Below are 19,159 nucleotides of genomic sequence, written 5' to 3' on the forward strand. Positions count from 1 at the left end.
AGTAGTAGGCATAACAATAGATGCCTACATGCAGTTGGCCTCTATGTGTAACTATACAGCTTTATTGTTGTGAATAATAGAAGAAAGCAAACAGTAAAATGGTGAATAACATCATCCAAGGCTGTTGGAAAAGAGGACTCTTGACTCTCCTGGGCTCCGCGCCATGCTGAATTAAACTGGGAAACGGTGTACCTTATACACTCTATGAGAACATTAACAAAGCACGTAGGTGTGGTCAAGGCTGCAAGACATTCTACAGTGAAAAAAAGAAATGTTCAGCCCAGTGTTTTCAGCCCTACATGTTCCTAGGAGCCCATCTGTTCTATATAATACATATTGGGAAGTTCTTCACAGGAACTCCTATGAAAGGCAGAGTGCAATGGTAAACAACAGGACACTGGACCATGCAACACTTACTATTCTGCGGGCTTACATCACTGACCTGGGAAACGTGAGTGCTGGCCTGCAGATGGGACCCCGTGAGAAGCACGTGTGTAGTGGGCAGCTCCTCCACAGTGGAGCGCCTCCGCCAGAGGGGTCGGAGGCTCCAGAGGGCTCTAGCGTGCTTTCCTAACTTAACTTACAATTATACCACTAAAGGATCCATAAGACCATCTTTGGCTCCAAAAAAACATTAGCCCGTTTCTACAGTTTTACAAAATACATTAGTTTAGACATTTTTCCTTATAATCGCATATGCACTTATTTGTAGCAAAATGCAAATATATGAAAAAAAGTATGATTACGTGACAGAAATGACACACATGGGCTAAGGTTAGTAATATGGAGATATGAGTGAATATTTCACTTACCCAGGAAATATTTATTGGTACGGAAGGACTTATCAATATTTTAAAAAGTTCCATTTCATATCTAAATTTGAAAACATTAAACGTTCAAGAACAGCAGCAGGACCCTCTGGCAACACGTATGAATATGATCACAGATTCTTCTAAGATGATTATATGTTCAAAAGGTCCCTGCTGGACGTAAAAGGAGGAGAGTGAAAGCCTACTTCTTCGGGGAGGACAGAGAGAAAAAGGGAGAAGTGGATACAACACAGATTGCACTACTGTGTTCTACCACAAACAGCCCTATTGTCTGTCTGCGCCTTCTAGGTTTTTTAAAAAATAAATATGTATTATAATTGGAACTAATTTTCATTTTTATGTCACAGATAATGCTGTCAAACATAATGTAGTTACTCAAGATAAAAGTTATAGTACTGTGAATTTCTTCTGTATCTTCTCAAAATTGTTCACATCTCAATATATTTTAGAGCAATTCTTACATGTTTAAATTACCATACAAAAGGGAGCTCAGAAAAAAACTTGGAAATAACTTATTTCTTCACTTGTATAATCATGTGCTGGTATTTGTATGAATGTGCAGTTGCTAAATCTATTTACAGGAAAAGTCCTGCATTTCTCCATGTTTTCTCTTCTTCAGTCTAGACAAGTCCAAATGACTGCCTAAACCTCCAGAATTCCTGAGTTCAAATCATGATCTTTAACCTACTGAAATTATTATTCCTGATAACACCATAGCATATCTTTACTTATCTTGACATGACAGAATATTGCTTAATTAAAATGCAAAGGAGGTTTAATTAAACACAAAGGAAGGGAATGACATTTTTAGAGAAAAAAAAATCCATTTTGTAATGTGTGAAACATCTTGAATTCTCCCCCTTTTGAAATTAATATCTAGTTCAGTCATTTAAATATTATAGGTATGTGAACTCAGCAAAATATTCAAAAAAAGGGGATACAGATGAATGACCATTTTGTATCTGTGTATTCAGAATTGTTAAGATAGATATCTAGCTACATTCTCTTAATTCAATGAATAGAGGGATTTGTTCTAATAGTGTTTGTAAACAGGATATCATGTTTGCATCTTGTACAACAAATAACCACTAGGAATATAGTATGCAATGTGTTAATTATTGAAACTGTCCTACCAATTTGATTTGAAACTGTCTCATTGCTATTTGTTTCTCAATAAAATTATGGAAAAAAATAAAACATTTTATCATTAAAAAAGAAAATATCTTCACATTTTTCAGATCATATCCAAGAAAAAACATATCTTTTTGATTTTTCGAAAAATATTCCTCCTGAAGGCCACAGCACACCCTACATAAATGCACACCCAGCAGCTCTACAAATGGGTTGTGAGCCATCTTGAAACCTGTTGGGTCAGACACCTGAAAGGTGACACGAGATGCACTTTCTAGGGCTGTTCTTCTCACACAATTTTAGTTTTTAAATAATAAATTAGGTCGCTAAAGGCAGGGCACAGACTAAGGCTGGAGGAGCAGCCTAATTTTATAGGCAGAACACATTAGCAATTAAATTTGGAAAGTCACAATGATGAGGACATATGAGATCCTCCCCCCCCCCCCCAACCAGGGATTGAACTCAGGCCCTTACGCTTGCCAGGGAAGCGCTTCTTCCACTGAGCCATCTCCCCAGCCCCATGACGAGGACATATGACAACAGCTCTTGCATATACATTTATATCAACGTAAATGTCCTTCTAGTTGATGTTTATAAGAAAACAATTTTAAATAGTTTCAATACATAGCAAACTATTTTTAAGAATTTAAATACTTTTATTACACATAAACTATTTCTACTCAGAGTGAATGTGCAAAACTTAAAAATTACATTGAAAAGTAGCTTAAGCTTTTCCTAAAACTCAGACTGTACCTGCCTGGCCCGAGCTCCGCATTCAGTCCTGCTCTGGCTATGGTTATCTCCCCTTCTGTTATTTTTGTGTGCCCAAAACGGAGGGAAAAATCCGTTAATACAGAATAGAATGCTGATTTCACTGAAATCTGTCCCAGAACTATCACAGTTGGCTTTTCTAGTCCACTAGTGAAGCAGTTATACCACTGAGTTATCTTTGATTAAGCAAATTCTACAATAATCAGATGCGACGTGGCCTACACAAAATTCTCCTGCATGCATTCTCTAATACATTTCCACATCAGAATAAGTCCCTGTTACTTTATAGTTATCACAGATGTTACTTAGATATGGACATTATTGGATGCAGAAGCTTTAAAATTCTAAACAATACTTCAATATTAAATAAAATTTTGACCATATCATATGCTTTGAGCATGGGATTACAGCCCAATAAATACTTATTATCCTCCTGCATAGGATTCACACAGGTTACATAGACCGCCATGTCGGCAGCGAGTCTAAGCAGCATGGAATACAGCTGTTAGCACCACTCTGGATTAAAATTAACAGTCTTTGCAGCAGGCAGCACTTCATTATTGGAATTTCAGCAGCAGCAGCAGCAGCAGCATCTGGGGCTGGCCCTGCAGCACACAATGGTCACGGGTTCCAGCTCTTGCAGAGAAAAACCTTGTTAACAATCACTTAGACCAATCAGAAATGGAGATGGCTGGAGCCGCCGCTGACCATGGCCAATTAAAGGATGAGGAGAGAGGAGCCGGGCGCCTTCCTGAGGTCAGAGCTGCAGGACTCAGCGCACAAAGCAGGCTGCGGAGGAAGCAGGAGCCTAACAGCGTATCAGTAAGCACAGGAGGCTGCTGCTCTCTGGGTAGAGTGCCACTTGTCCTTGAGGAGACCATAACGTACGGAAGTAAAGCATCCCTACAAATGAGCAGATTCAGAAAAGAAGTACGCACCAGATGGCCCTGGAATGAGTGTATGCAAGGACTTAAATGTAATTGTATACTTTTACTTTACTGAATCACAGTAAAAGAATAAAATTTTAAATGGTTGAATTTAAGTCAGTATATTTGTGTATATGAGCTTCACTAATCACGTTTGATATAATAGTAATAGATTCCTTTTGATGAATTTAGAAGACTTCACATTCTTTTGCCAATTAAAATGTTATAACATCTTAGATTTACCTTATAGAAAATCGATCGCATTAATTATTCAAAAGCAATTTATTTAACATATTAAGAAAAGAGTGCTTTGAAATTAACATGAATAGTGTATTTATAGCATCAATGGTCAAAAGAAAATTGAAGAAATAACTCTTGTTCTTAAAGATTAGGTTCATCATTAAACCCCCATGAGTTCCTTTCCTACTAATTATGACATACAAAAAAGAAAAGAGAAATAGACTTATAGAGATAAGACTGGCAAAGGAGGGACCAGAAGGCAACCGAAACTGTACAGTAACACTAAGAAAGACAGCAAGTTAAACATAACTATGGAATATTAAAGAGAAACGTTATACATTTTCCAAAGATTGAAGAGTTAAAGATAAGTATTAATACGAGACATAAATCTGAACTAAGTCAAAAAGGTGTAGTACTAATTTCAGTACTTTGCTTATTAATCTTAAATGGCAATGACAATCTTCAGATTAAATATGCTAGGATGACTGATGAAGATTATAATACCAATAAATAGAAGGTTGCAACTTAGACCCTGAGAACCTTATTGAAGTGACGCCGTGTATCTCTGAGGAGCAATGGCTGCAAACCATCTGCCACAGAGCTAGCACAGGATAAAGCACGCGGCACCGCTGTCGCGGTTCAGGTCAGCCTCGTGGTCGCCTTCTTATTGCTGGACACAAAACACAACGCCCCCAAGTTACAGGAGGGAGGCTGATCTTAGCTCATGGTTTGTAGAGGGTTCAAGGCGTAGTAGCCTGGCCCCAGAGAAGGGTTTCTCGCATGACAGAGCGGAAACAGCTCACGGCAGTGCAGGCAGGAAGCAGAGAGGGGTCGAGGAGGAGGAGGAGGGCGACCGCCTAGGCCACACTCCAGGTGGCCACGGCCTCCAGCCAGGCTCCGCCTCCTACCGTCTCACTCAGCTGTAGGTTCTTCTGTGGACTCAGCCACTGAGGAGTGCCATGTGTCCGTGACCCAGCCAGTTCCCCAAAGTCCCGCCTAGGCATTTCTGAGGCTCTGGGGAGACATTTAGATGCAAAGCATGACAGTTAGTGTGATGAGAAAAGAGTGCCGTGGCTGACTGAGCTGCTCCACCCGATAAAGACTTCTCCGACTGTCATCGTCAGAGAGTGATATGCCATCACAAAAGCCGTCCACGTCTGTGCTCTCTCCACATGCGCAACCGAAATGCAGGGGAGAGGCCAAGATCCTTTGACCAAGAGACTGTGAGACGCATCCTGTGACCTCGGAGCAGCTTAAGGTTCAATAGCGCAGTTCCATGGAATTCAAACGGAACCAGATTAAAATGTATTACATCTATATTTAATAAAACAGGAATGTAATGTGTCAAACAAGACCACTTTATTTCTAAGAGATTAAAAGAAATTTTATATTATGATACACAAACATACTTTACAAGGCATCTTAATATTTACAAGGTTAAAAAACGTGAGCTTGCAAGGGCAGAAGCCCTACGACTAAGAACTAGTCAGCCCCCACCTCTAGGTCTCCAATATGCTCCTGTCCAGCCATTAATCCGCGACTCAGAACTCATGTTGAAATAATCTTTGCAAAATAAAAAAGCATAAGCATGAGAGCATGGAACACTAAAACCATGTCTGAAAAATATCTGAAGGTGGCCCTCAAAACAGAACGTAGAACACCTGGAAGAAAGTGAACCTCATCACACGTGCTTTCGGCTTCACAAGCTCTCACCCTGTGAATCGGGCAGTGGCTGCGCAACGTCGCGCGGGCACGTCGGCTTTAAGAGGTCCACTGTGAACATCGCTACTGGGAACAGTGAATCGAGTCAGTAGACACCTGATTCAAAATCTAAGGCCAACCTCAATTGCCAAGGTTTTATTTTTTCTCCAGCAATATTCCTGTGACCTAAAAACTGCTAAAGATAAAACTAATGGCATGTAGGGCCCGGGGAGATAGCTTAGGAGAATAAGTGCTTGCCTGGCAAGCACAGGGTCCTGAGTTCAATCCCTGGTACTACAAACAAACCCACCTTCTGGCATGGAATACATCAAGATAAACTCTGGATAAGATAACAGGTCAACATCATATTGCAAATATCAAAATTGTCTTTGACATTTTGAAGCTAAGAAAACCTGCCACTTGCAGCCACATGGCTAGAACTGGAGATTATTAGGTTAAGTGAAATAAGCCAGACACGACGGAGAGTCCTGCACAATCTCATCTATATGTTTCATCTGAAAAGGTTGATTCCATAAAAGTGAGAATGAAATGGTTGGGAGAATAGGGACAATGGGAGCCAGGCAAGGGCGACCCGTGACCCTCAGCAACCACGTGGCGTGGACTCCGGACTGGCGCTGCGCAGCCACAGAGGGCTGCCTATGGAACGCAATGGTGCAGCTTCTCAAAATAGCTAGAAGAAGGCATTTGGATGTTTTCAACATAAACAAATGATGCTGGAGGAAGTATTTATACTGATTTAAAGCTCACACTCTGCATGCATGCACCCCGTTGCTGCATGATGGCTCATCAATATGTACAATTCATATGCCTAAGTGTGCTTAAAATAAATGTTACTAAGCAATGAATTCGTGGGTCATTCCTGTGTCTCAGACACTCTCACAGATTAGAAACTACTCTCATGTGTGTAATTCTATTTGGAATGATAGAAATGTCATTTTTGAAGCAGTTGTAACTTACGCACTTGTTGAGACTGAGAAATAAAATTTGCTCTCACTGCTGAAAACATATAAAGGAAAAGGTTTTCAACATGGAACCTTGCCTGGCCCCCTGGGGTGTGCGGGACCCAGCCCTGTGGCCCAGCACTGGCCCATAGGCCGCACTCGGCAGCCCTCACCAATGCGCTGCATGAGTCACTTCCACTCACCAAAGCTCTCAGCCTTACCTGGAAAACCCTAAGTGGTACTCAACGTGGGCCACAGACGGCCACTGCAGACTTCCGATGGAAGAATAAGTAAATGCATGCATCAGCTATTAGCATGACTCAAGGCAAGCACACTGCATTTAGCATAAGTACCGCACATTATCGTTTCACCAAAAAGGTAAATAAGGAAACTTTCCTAAATCGTTCATCACAGGGAGGTGATAGGTCATAGGTCATAGTCTATGCCTATGACATCATCTTTTGAGGCTGTAGCATTTGCCAACACTGGAGCCTGGGATAAAAGCTGCATACAAGACAGTTAAGAATATAGAGAACAAACCAAGGCTTTGATTCTTTCTTTGATAAGTAGAATAGATTTTATCATATTTGGTGCATACTCTAATTAGCTCATTCTAGAATCACATTTATTTAAATAAAAATGACATGGAAGATTAGGCTTTTAAGAAGACAATTAGATGAAACATTATGCGAGAATTAATATTAAAGTACGCAAGACTGACTGGCCAGATAGCTCAGCAGACTAAAGTGCCTGCTTAGGCAGAGCACAGCGCCTGGGGCTTGAGCCCTGCCTTGCAGTGCCGGCCCCACACCCAGGGTGCGCTACAATGGTGAGTGAGTCTGGGCGTGGTGGCGTGTGCCTTAATCCCAGGGCTTGGGAGGCTGAAAACAGGAGAATCACTACGGGTCTGATCTACGTAGTGAGACCCTGTATACCTTGTAGATCGTGTCCTAAATACATAAAAATAAAGTATACAAGACTTCACTAAGAAGGAAAAAAATATATACCACCATAAATTATGCAAGAGGATTCAGCAAAATCAGACAAATGTTCCAGACAGGTCAAATTTTTAACATGATCAATAAAATAAAATGCAGCAAATAAATCAACTTGACCTAATGATAGAGAATTCTGGGCTGGATTTATTTCATTTGGATTCCAGTCAGAAACACGGGTCTTGGAATTAGGTTAATAAGGGTTTATAAAGATCTGATTTCTTTTTGTTTACTTTGGAATTAGGAGAAGCATGTTGCACAGCTCAAATCTTGCGGGCTGCTGGCTTTGCTAGTGCACAGGGAACTGGATGTTTTATTAGAACAGACATCTCTAAACACTTAAATAACAACTCAAGGCCTTGAGTAAATTTCAGAACAAAGGAGAGCTTAAATCTGGATTGTTGAAGATGATCACTTCATTAATAATTTTCATGTTGTCTTCACCTTTTATTTTCCTCAAGAATTTGAATATGCAGAGCTAAAAAGAACTAAGATAATCTTGTGTTTTTTGTTTATTGTCATGGAAGATTCAACTACGATATTTATTTTTATAAAATATTTTGGCGAGGGGCTGGGGAGATGGCTCGGTACAATAAGTGCTTCCCTGGCAAGCATAAGGGTCTGAGTTCAATCCCTGGTTCCAAAAATAAAATAAAAAATAAAAAAATTAGCTGGAATTAACCACACCAAACCAAGAATTGTGTTCATAGCAATAAAATGGAAAACATCCCAATCTAACACGTTTTCATTAGTAGCACATTCGGATCACAAATACACACTGTGTGATGCTAAAATCACTGCACAATCGCTTCAGGAAGCATTTCTGGGCTCCACACCATAAGCCAGGAATACTCAAAACACGTGTGCTAACTTAATCCTCGCAGTACCTCAGTGAGGTTCTTATCCCAAGCAAATGCAGTTTAGAAAGCAAATAAATGAAAACAGATTGTGTGATCTTGCCAGTGTGGCCAGCAGAACCCGGCAGGGCCGGGCCCACATGCAGGCAGGATGCTCAGTACACGTGGGGGGCGGCTGGTCGGTGACACACTGCCTGCTGTCTCTGTGCCCACACTGGACAACCTTGTTCTTGAGTAGAAAGAAACACTGGAGTTGAGTTCAGGAACATATAGAAATGGAATGATACACCTTTGCTGTATAAGTAACTTCTGTGATAAAGTGTTTAAGACCCCTCATACGCACTTAAAATTTTATAGGCATGTTAATGATGCACCTCTCTAGAAATGAAGCCCACTGACAGCAGTGATTGTACAGGTGTCTGGAGCGGGGCAGGAAGGGGCTTTGAGGGAGGGAGAAAGCCTGCGTTCATCACTGGTGCATAATGAATCATGGAAACTGCTTCCTGCTCTAGATATGGAATCAAAAATCCTAATAGTGCATCACTCGTAGTAACTGCAGGAAAACCCAGACACAGCTGCACACTCTCCCCTGGAACCAGCTTCGGATGGAAGGAACACTGTTGTCCTTGTTCGGCTCCTCTTCATCCTGACCGCTGCTCCCAGTGACCAGGGCCGGGAGGACATGTACCAGGACGTGGTGTCCAGGGGCTCTCCTGGACTTACAAACAGCTTGCACGCTTGGCAAAAGGAATCAAATATCTACATTAAAATCAAGTTAAGTATAGTCATGATAAAAGGTAGCTTGTAATTTCTTCTCTTAACTTTTTTTTTTGTGTGTGTGGAACCAGGGTTTGAACTCAGGCCCTTGCACTTGCCAGGGAAGCGCTTATTCCACTGAGCCATCTCCTGACCCCTCTTAACTTTGATTCCAGCAATCTTAAAGCAAAAATAATGTGTTAATTTCCCACCATGTCTCCCGTGGTTTTCCTATGTCCAACATAGCACCTCTTAAAGAAATGTATTTCAATAATACTAATAAAACGGCATCACCATTAAATCCCATACATTTAGTAGGCACTATCTCAACAAACTCTCTACAATATGAATGACAAACTGAGTAGAGATCCCTGCCTGAAGCCCCTAAAAATTTAGGCACTCAAACCCTGTGAACATAATGTCACTGTGAAAGGCATCCTTCCATCAAAGCCAGGAGCATGGTACAAGTCGCTTATGGCACCCAGAGGAAACTATGCCTTTTGCTTCCTAGAAAACCCAGAAGAGGCTGCAAGAGAAGAATTTTATCGAACTGATTTTCAGTAAATATTTAGCATTTCATTAGAAAAGTCACAGGACATCCTGGTCAGCTAGTGAGAAACCTGAACAAGTAAACATTAATTTCACAGGTTCACAAGACAGCAAAGATTATCTTATATTTCCAATAAGGCTATGTGCTGTTTGTCCTTCAAGGAGAATGGTGGTTCATCAAATTATTTAATCCAGTTAAACCTTCCTTTTCGGGTGCAAGAGCATTTATATGACTACAACCATAACTCTGAACATAGTCTATAATCCCAGGGAAGCATTAATCCTATCCCTTATTTCAGCCACTGCTTTACTAGATCTGGCTGTCGGTATTCACTCATAGCCACAAGGTGAATATGAATGGCACTGATCTAAGTCGAGGAGCAGAGATAAAATGTCCTGGAGCAGCTTCACCCTGACAGCCACCCACAGGCGACTCAAGCAGAGACGGCTTAAGAGCAAGGTTACGGTCTGCACCATCGATCACCTTTGGACAGCGGCCTCCCCTTCCAGCACGGCCGTGCATCATCATTACAAAGGGCAGAATCAATAGGTTACACGCGAATCTATCGTCGCTTATACAAATGTGAAGCTGGTGGTGCACTGGCATAGTACACAGGGGAATCAATAGAAAGCAGACGCTTCTGACTCCAGCCGCAGGCCCATCATGCAGGAACGCAAGGCTTTCTCGCCTTGGCTTACTTCTTAGAGAGCCACTCCTTCCACTTGATCTCCTTATGCTGTTCGCTCCCAAGCTCACCCATGCCTTCTGTTAGACACTGCTGTCCTGTGAGTTCTCTCCTGTGCCACCGTGAGGCGTTTTCTTTCTTTCCACTGGGCAGAGGTAAGAAGTAGGCTGATAGTGAGGCAGCAGGGGGAGGCGGGTTGGGACAGGCTGGACAGTGAGTGGTGCTGCAAAGTGTTCAGATTTGTCTCCAGGCACGACAGAACAGACGTGGCTGAAGCAGGTGTTGCTGTGTAAGTGCAGCCTCACTCTTGGTGGGGAAACTGCAGCCAGGTATGTTCAAATTCCACTCATACACGAAACATAAAATTCTATCATAGGTCACACTCTTCAGCAGTCAGCCTAAATATTCTGCTGTCTGCTAGATCTTCTCTTGGATAGCCTTGAGCAAGTCTTTGGCATACATGTTCTCAGACATTTCAAAATCTTTGCCTGAAGAACACTGGTTCTTCCAAATACAGTTGCCATGCACAATTTTCCTTGCAAGACTGCATACTGCTCTCTTTCATTAACTGAAAGTTCTCCCTAACCCGTGTGCTTTGGCTTGGTCTCTGTGAATGCAAGATTTGTGGTTTTTATCTCTTCATTTTGACCTCCACGCTCATTAACTTTGTTGCCACACTTTTTCTTGTTTTCTTGTTTTCTTGTTTGTTTGTTGGCATTTTGGGGCTTATTCCTCAAGTTCACTCTGGCAATCTGATGAATAATTCTCAACATGAAATTTGTTCTTTCATGAAAACTGTTTTCATTTCATGCTTTTGGGTTTTCCCTTCTATGAACCACTGAGTCTTTCATGGGAGACACACACTAGCATTTGGCGTTTTTTCTAAGTAGTTTAAGTAACTCTATGTTGGGCAAATGCTTTCCTCCGTGTCTTTAATACTATAATATTTCTACCTCACTGAATCTTGCATGGATTCCCCAACCTCTGTTTTCAACTTTATGTGTTAGATAAATAAAAGCCCATCCATTCCCAGGACTGGGCAAGTGTCAGAGAGCAGTTTTGTATTTTCATTCACATGTGTATCCTTCCTCTGTCCCACATGTGACTACCGTGAATGTTTGGCCACGTGCTTGGTCAGCAATGGGCCTCCCGAAGCGGAAGCACTCCCTGCAGTGTCCTACTCAGCGGCAATCCTGCAAGCCACAGAGACCTGTGCAGATCTGGGCTGCGTGGAGGGTGCCGTGGGAGGAGTTCTTCTAAAAGGGGGCAGTGCATTGAAAACTGAAAATGAGGTATGTGTGGGCTGTCATTAAATCTTCTTAAGCCATGTCATAGTTGTACACAATGAAAGTTCAACTTGCATTTTTTCATCTATCAGAAAAGAAAACTTGGCCAGGTGATGCAAAGTGTTGTCAGCTGCTGACCCCACCCAAGAGCTGCCCCATGAGCGCCTAAACCTGGAGGGGAAGCCCAAGGCACGAAGGCACAAGGGCCAGCTGTGCTTCCAGGGGGAAGCTGCCACTTCATTATCAAGCTGTGCCTGCTGAATAAAGCTTCTGCTGGGGCTCAAACAGAGGCAGTAACGAATAATTTGAAGATTGTGACAATAGAGAAATATTTATGCACACAATGTTAAGCAATATGTGCATATTAATATAAAACACAATTAAAGATAGATATAAAATTTAGTGATCATTCTGATGATGCCTATGTAGAACCTTAGGACCAGTGTCTAAATTCAGATGATTTCTTGGTGCTGCAAAGGAATTGATGGATGTAAGCATGAGACAGGACCGAATGTAAGGTGAAAGCTTCGATTTAAGAAGTCATTACACTAAGAGCCGGGCTGCCATGAGTCCGCCTCGTGGGATGCACCTGCACCCCATCCTCCTGCCACTGCCAGAAGCAGATCTGCAGGTCCTTTCCCATGAGCATCTTGGCACGTGGTCATCAGCACGGTAGCTGCCACAGCTGAGTGCCACCTAGCAGACTGCGAGGCTCATGAGCACACAGTGTCCTCAACCTCCTTAGTCATGTGATCTGACACTCGGAAACCCCTGCTTCTTCTCCAAAGTCAAGCTGACCATCTAAAGTCAGCTTTCTGAGTTGATTCAGCACAGCAAGACGCCATGGTAGTACAACCAGAGATACTCCTGTAAGGGGAACTCGGAACATCTGCAGATGGTGGCAAGAATGAAGAGACCAGTGTGGGGGCTGGTGGTCAGTCTGATGGCATTATGGCTTGCGACAATTTCATAAAGATCCAGCACTACATATATGATGCTGTGAATAGAGCCGCCACTTAAATTCATTTGGTGGAGGTGAATACAGGGCTTCATCCCAACAAGTCCTCCTTCATCATGGAGCACAGATATGCCGGAGAAAACATGCAAGGAGGGACAATTCTGGAGTGGAATGTCAAAGGCCAGTATTTACACACAGCTCTTTGCTTTCTTTCACTGTAAGAAATATTTTAAATCTCAGAAAACAATTGGGTCATTGTAAACAAAACAGAAGTGTCAGGAGAGACTAGAAAATATGTAGTTTCATGCTCATTTGACTAGACAAGAGATTTTTTTCCTTGAGTTAAAGGGCATGTTGGTACTGGAGAGACAGTGGTCACTCGAATGAGCTGGTGTAGTGCTAGTGTTAACACGATTATGGCAAGAAAAGCAAACTGAAGATTTGTATGGAGAGTATTTATTTATCTCCCAGATGCCCCCCATCCCTTCTCTGTTTAGGAACAAACCTCTACATTTTACAGCAGTATAGGTCCACCCCAGGTGGATAATTTGCATCCCACCTCTTCTTGAAGCTTAGGCCCTAATTCAACAGGTAAGTCAGAATCTCTGGGGTAAAAAGTATAAATGCTGAAGTACAATATCCTCGTGGTGTTTACGTGAGGACAGAAGTGATCTTGTAGCTTTCAGAACACATCCTCAGAGACAAAGGTCATAGCCTCCAGGAAAGAAAAGAGAAAACCAAGAAAAACAGGTCCTGGGCACTGGAGTTTCACTCTTGGTCCACACCATGTGCAATCAGAGAACAGGTGGGGATTGTGGATGGCCAGGATGTTAATGACAGAAGATTCAAGTGCTATTTAATTTTATCTGTTTTTAATTTAAGTCTGTCTGTAACAGTGAAACCAACATACTGAATATAGCATGGTTCATTTTTATTCAATATGTGAAGTTTTAGTCTATCATAGCTAAAGTACTATTGAGTGATTTCAATAAAAATGTCTTGGTGAAACCTAAAATTAATCATCTTACACTTCTTCATAAGCTTTCAGAATTATTATTATTACTTTTTTTTTTTATTTAGGGAAGGGTCTAGAGGATGTTCAGGGTCTCACTACTAGATCGGACTTGTAGTGATCCGCCTATTTACAGTCTCCCAAAAGCTGGGATTACAGGCACGCACCACCATGCCAGTTTCAATTGCCGTCTCAGCGCACCCCGGGAGTGGGGCCGGCATTGCAGGCCCAGGGAGGGAACCCTGGTCCCTGCACCTGCTTGCAGGCACTTTAATCCACTGAGCTATTTGGCTAGCCCTGCTTTCAGAATTCTTGCATGAACTACTCTAAATCCAGAAAATTATATGGCTGCCTCGATTCCTCCCATAGTTCAACTCAAGCTGAGATTCAACATGTTAATTTATTGACCCTGTAGTCTTCAAAAGGCTTCAGCATGTTGAATTCTGCTTTACTAGGTAATTCCTCAAAACATTTTTTCTCATGACAAATCACATTCTTGCTTCCCTTAAGCAGTGGCAGCCACGTCATCAGTGTTGATTCTCTAATCAATATGGACGACAGCAGGCGCACAATTAAATTAAGTGTTCAAGCTCAATAAAAATCTTTTTTTAAAACATGTTGTAGACCATTTCACACATTTCTTCATGTTTTTGATGATTCTGAGCCTGCTAAATTTGTAGTTTATAATTTACTCAAATCTCAGATGACATATGTGAAATAAATTTAAAGTTAATACCAGAAATATCTGTTAGAACGTCTTATAAAATAATTTATTTTTATCAAACTAATCTTTACCAAAATAGACTTATGAATATGGTTAAAAGCTCAGCACATTCACTTAATGTCTACATGTAACAGCTTTGTGTATGTAAAAACCTTGTCTTAGCCAATATTAGGAATATATGATAATATAGAGATTCTATAGATAAATTGAATTTCACTTAGCTTGGACAATGTAAATAGGGTCATACTGCCAACAAGAAGGGTCTTCTGAAAAACCGTGGTTTTCCCACGTGGAGGGCAAAATGTGAATTATTAGCAGACACAAGTAATCAAAACTGCGAAAGCCAATTTTAATGTGTTAAATTATCTTTTAATACAAGGCTGAGCAGCCTTTGAGGAAATAATTGCCTGGCACCTTGATGCTCGCCCTGGATTCTAGCCGGTCCTTTCTGTAAACATGCATCAACAACCTAGAGAAAACAGCGCCACTTCTGAGGAGTCCAGCAAAAACAAAGTTAAAATTGTGCTGAAGAATGTGCACACACACAGACATTAATTCCACTGTTGTACCTGTGCATAGTCACAAAGGACCACTAAAATTGCAAGACAGAAGAGAATTATGTTACATCAACTCAAAACAGTGATGTAGCAGCTATTTCATAGCACTGGAAATAACTAAAGCACTCAACAATTTCCTTGTTTAAAGAATCATGAAAGTATGAAAACATATATGTTGATGAGAAATACTTTAAAAATACAACAAAAAGCTTTATATGGAGTAAGAGAACTATAAAGGAATTTTCTTCCTTTGGTCCATTCAATTCTGTAACATGGTCATAACTTCTGCACACACAAGAGTGCTCATAATGCAGGCAGACATTATCACTGAAATGCGGGCCTGTTCAGAAATGGATAGGACATCGCACTTTATGAATATGACGTCACGTCTTTTTTTTTCTTTTTGCATTTAGTACAGGGTTTCCAGGGTCTATAGGTCTCACTGCATAGACCAGACTCATAGTGATCTGCCTGTTTACAGCCTCCCAAGTGCAGGGATTGTGCATGCCACCACACCCAGTCTCAATCACCACCTCAGCGCTCCAGGCCTGGAGAATGAACGCTGGCCCCTGTGCCTGCTTGCAGGTACTTTAATCCACTGAGCTATTTGGCCCTGACATCACATCTTATATGAAAAAAAAAAAAAAAAGCTGTTTGAAACACAATAGATTTTAATATATTAATGAAAGCTAAAATTTGGATTCATCTAGGCATGAAATAATCTTAAATTTCTGCTCTAGTATTTTTTCTATTAGACAATATTCTGCAAGTGCTTCTGACACTGTTATTATTTTCATATAAATACATGGAAAATTGCTCCAAAAGTTTTCCTGATTTTTAGATGTGAAATATAAGAGTTGGTAATTTGCTACTTTTTGTTTGTTTGTTTTTGTTGCCAAGGACTGAAGCCAGTGTGTTCTGCTTGCTAGGCAAGCATTCTACCACTGAGCCAAATCCCCAGCTCCAGTAATCTGCTACTTACAAAGTTTTTATTTAGGAAATTTCATGTTGCATCTAACAAAGGGAATGAATAATTTTAAAGTAATAACTATAGCCCACAAAGGTGTTATCCACTTTTATGAGAAAAAGACCAAAACACAAGAAAATTTAATATGTTTGTTTTTATGTTTTTTCTCAAAAAAAATTTGAATACCTAAATAAATGCCTATTTAGATAAGTTATGATGCAAATATTGAGTACAACTTAAGTATTTGCAGTATATAATCTATGTACCCTTTTTCACTTATAGTGGGCATATATGTCAACTTTTTAGAATTGAGATTAACATGAACATGCTACTAGAAAATCAGATGATGATTTTGCATAATTTTAAAATGGTTATATAATATTTAAAAGTCAAATACTAATTCTAATAGGAAACTGAATGTCTTTGCCCAATGATATTTACTCTTTTTTAAAAATGTATTTAGGACAGGCTCTAAAGGCTCTATAGAGTCTCACTACATAGATCATACTCATGCTAATTCTCCTGTTTTCAGCCTCCGAAGAGTGGGATTACAGGCGCGCGCCACCACTTCCAGTCTCAATCACCATCTCAGCATGCCAGGGGGCTGGGCCAGCATGGCAAGGTGGGGATTGAACCCTAGCCGCTGCACTCTGCCTAAGCAGGCACTTTAGTCTGCTGAGATATCTGGCTGGCCCTGATATTTATTCTGACACCAACCAATACACACTACATTTTGTGTGAAGATATAGTCTTTGTAATTAATGAAAATGAAACAGGGGCTATGGATACAGCTCAGCAGCGCAGCACTTGACTGGCAATTGTGAGGTCCTAAGTTCAATTCCTTGTTCCAAAAACAAAGAAAAAAATGATATATAGCACTTAATGTACCTCATTTAAGATGCAGATACTCTTTGTAGGAGGAAAGTGTCACTAACAAAACACTTATGCACAGAAGGGGAAAATATCTTTAAAAAACTTTAGCTCTTCATCAGCAAAAAGGAGGAAGGAGCTAAAACATTTAGTTCATAATGTTGCTGCAAGAATCAAGGTAATTTGTGCAAATTGGTTAGCAGCTTATGGGAAAATGCAGCGTCCATTAATTGCTATATTTCTAATTAGTATTATTAGTCATGTAATCTGGGGAGTTGTGACATTAGAACGAAGTATACTATTTTTAATTTTTTTTCAAAGACTGTCTCATGTGTCAGTCTGACTGTCTCCCTCCTTAGGTGTCTACATATACTCTCCCACTATTTACTATTTCTATATCTAGCTATATATACATATATATTCAATATATTGTATTCGTCATATCTATATACTATAATTATATTATAATGTTTATTTGAATGCCAAATGCTTGAGGAGCAAATACAATTTTACTACATTAATTTGATTCTTCCCTGATAAAATTTGAGCTATTAGATGAATGCTTAAAATGTAGGAAAACCTCAACGAAGAGTCTTGGACAATTAATCACATACAGATATCTTCCATGCCAATAATTAAATATGAAACATTTTATTTTATATTATTTAGTTTTGGCAGAACCAGGGATTGAACTCAGGCCCTTGCGCTTGCCAGGAAAGCGCTTACTGTACTGAGCCATCTCCCCAGCCCCTTTATTTATTTTTTTTAATTTGATAAACTTTAAAACTTAAGTGTAAATTGCATTTTACATTTTCTAAATGTTGCTACCATAGGTATTGAAAATGTCTCTTCTATCTCTACCCAGAGTGGCAATAACTCATTAGTGCTGACACAAGCCCTGCTCCTAACTGACTCGGAACCGTGAGCGAGCGGCCCCTGCCAGGAGGCCCGCGGGCGGCTGCCGGGTGGCCCGCCGAGCCCCCAGCCCTCTGCTCCCTTCCCGAGGCCTGAGTGCGCGGAACCTGCCTGCCGGGTAACTGCTGTACTTCAGAGATGGACAGCAGGGCCAGCCTCGCTCCGCCCGGGTCTTATCCCATTACGGGCCAGCGAAATGGTCCCTGCAGTGCTGTTCAAATGAGAGGCGAGTTGTGTGGTGACCAGGGCCAGGAGCCACGAGCCCAGGACGGGACCTCACCGCGGTCCTCCGCACTGCTGACGGGATGGCACACTCGAAAGGTGCGGAGCGAGGAGACGTAGTGCAGTGAAGCTCGGCACTCCCCTTGGCAAGAGGCCAGCAGGAAGCTGACGAACGCATGAGCATTAACATTCACCATTCCTTTGCTGTGTCTGATATTTTGCTTATAGTGCCTCATGTGTTCTTAAAAACCAAACCTGCCAAGGTCACTCTGTTCTGTCACACCAGCCTTTGCATTATAATAAGAATTTAATGTAAAATGCTTAGTACTCACATCAAGGTCATCCTTAGCATTGTAGTAGACAACTTCATTGCTCTACAAAGAAAGAAAAGAGGAAGACTTTACTGATCAGAACAAAAGCAAGAGAATACTCGATCAAATACTTAATTTATCTGGTTACAAACATGGACTAGTTAAAATAGCTAAAAAAGACAACTTCTGGGGAGCCTGATTTTCATGGAAAATGAAATAAGCCCTTCATAATATTCCTCTCACAATATATTCTACAAAAATCCCTTGAGGTTAGCCAATATGTTCCACAAACATATTAAAGCAGTACATCAGCAGCAGGAGAACACTACATCTTACACTGGGGACAAGACAGCAGTGAAGAACGGAGAGCCATGTGTCAAAGTGAAACACTCACGTCAGATGAACCATTCACACAGAGGAAAAACACCTATGCACACGCATATTCTGGGCAACAACAGGTTGCTTCAGAAGTAGCTAAATGTCTTATTACCACTTTGTCAAACCATGGTTTTTAAAAATTCATCTCTTTTTTCAGTGCTCAAATGGTTCTTGAAAACTATGTGTAACCTAGCAGTAGTGGAAGAAATTTCCTCATGAGTTTAGGTTATAAGACTAAAAGAAACTGAATGGGGATGGCATGAGCTAAGAGATTACCCAACACACTAGCATTCTCGTCCTCTAGAAGTCATGAGCTAGCAGGGCCCTTCAGCCGAAGTTCTGAGCATCAGTGTGCTGAAATGCGCCCCAAATAGAAATTATGGGCACAGATTGCATGACTGAAGTAAAATGGACAAGAAAGGATGAATAAAATCGCTGCCAAGGAATTATTTCTGTGGGTACTGGGCACGGAATCCAGGACCCCGCACTTGCCAGGCAGGCGCAGGGCCACGGAGCTACAGCCCAGCCTCTCTGCCGACGAATGTAAAATTGCAC

General features: G+C 41.1%; 1 protein-coding gene across 1 annotated transcript in view; it reads right to left on the reverse strand.

The window, feature by feature from the left end:
• Positions 1 to 19,159, reverse strand: part of Cacna2d1 (calcium voltage-gated channel auxiliary subunit alpha2delta 1) — a 348,148-nt gene that overhangs the window by 143,272 nt on the left and 185,717 nt on the right. Inside the window, exon 5 of the mRNA XM_012516489.2 lies at positions 18,248 to 18,289. Coding sequence (XP_012371943.2) covers positions 18,248 to 18,289 — 42 coding nt within the window. The remainder of the gene's footprint in view (positions 1 to 18,247; positions 18,290 to 19,159) is intronic.

Source organism: Octodon degus, unplaced genomic scaffold (assembly GCF_000260255.1).
Source record: "Octodon degus isolate 3935 unplaced genomic scaffold, OctDeg1.0 scaffold00108, whole genome shotgun sequence".
Lineage (NCBI taxonomy): Eukaryota > Metazoa > Chordata > Mammalia > Rodentia > Octodontidae > Octodon > Octodon degus.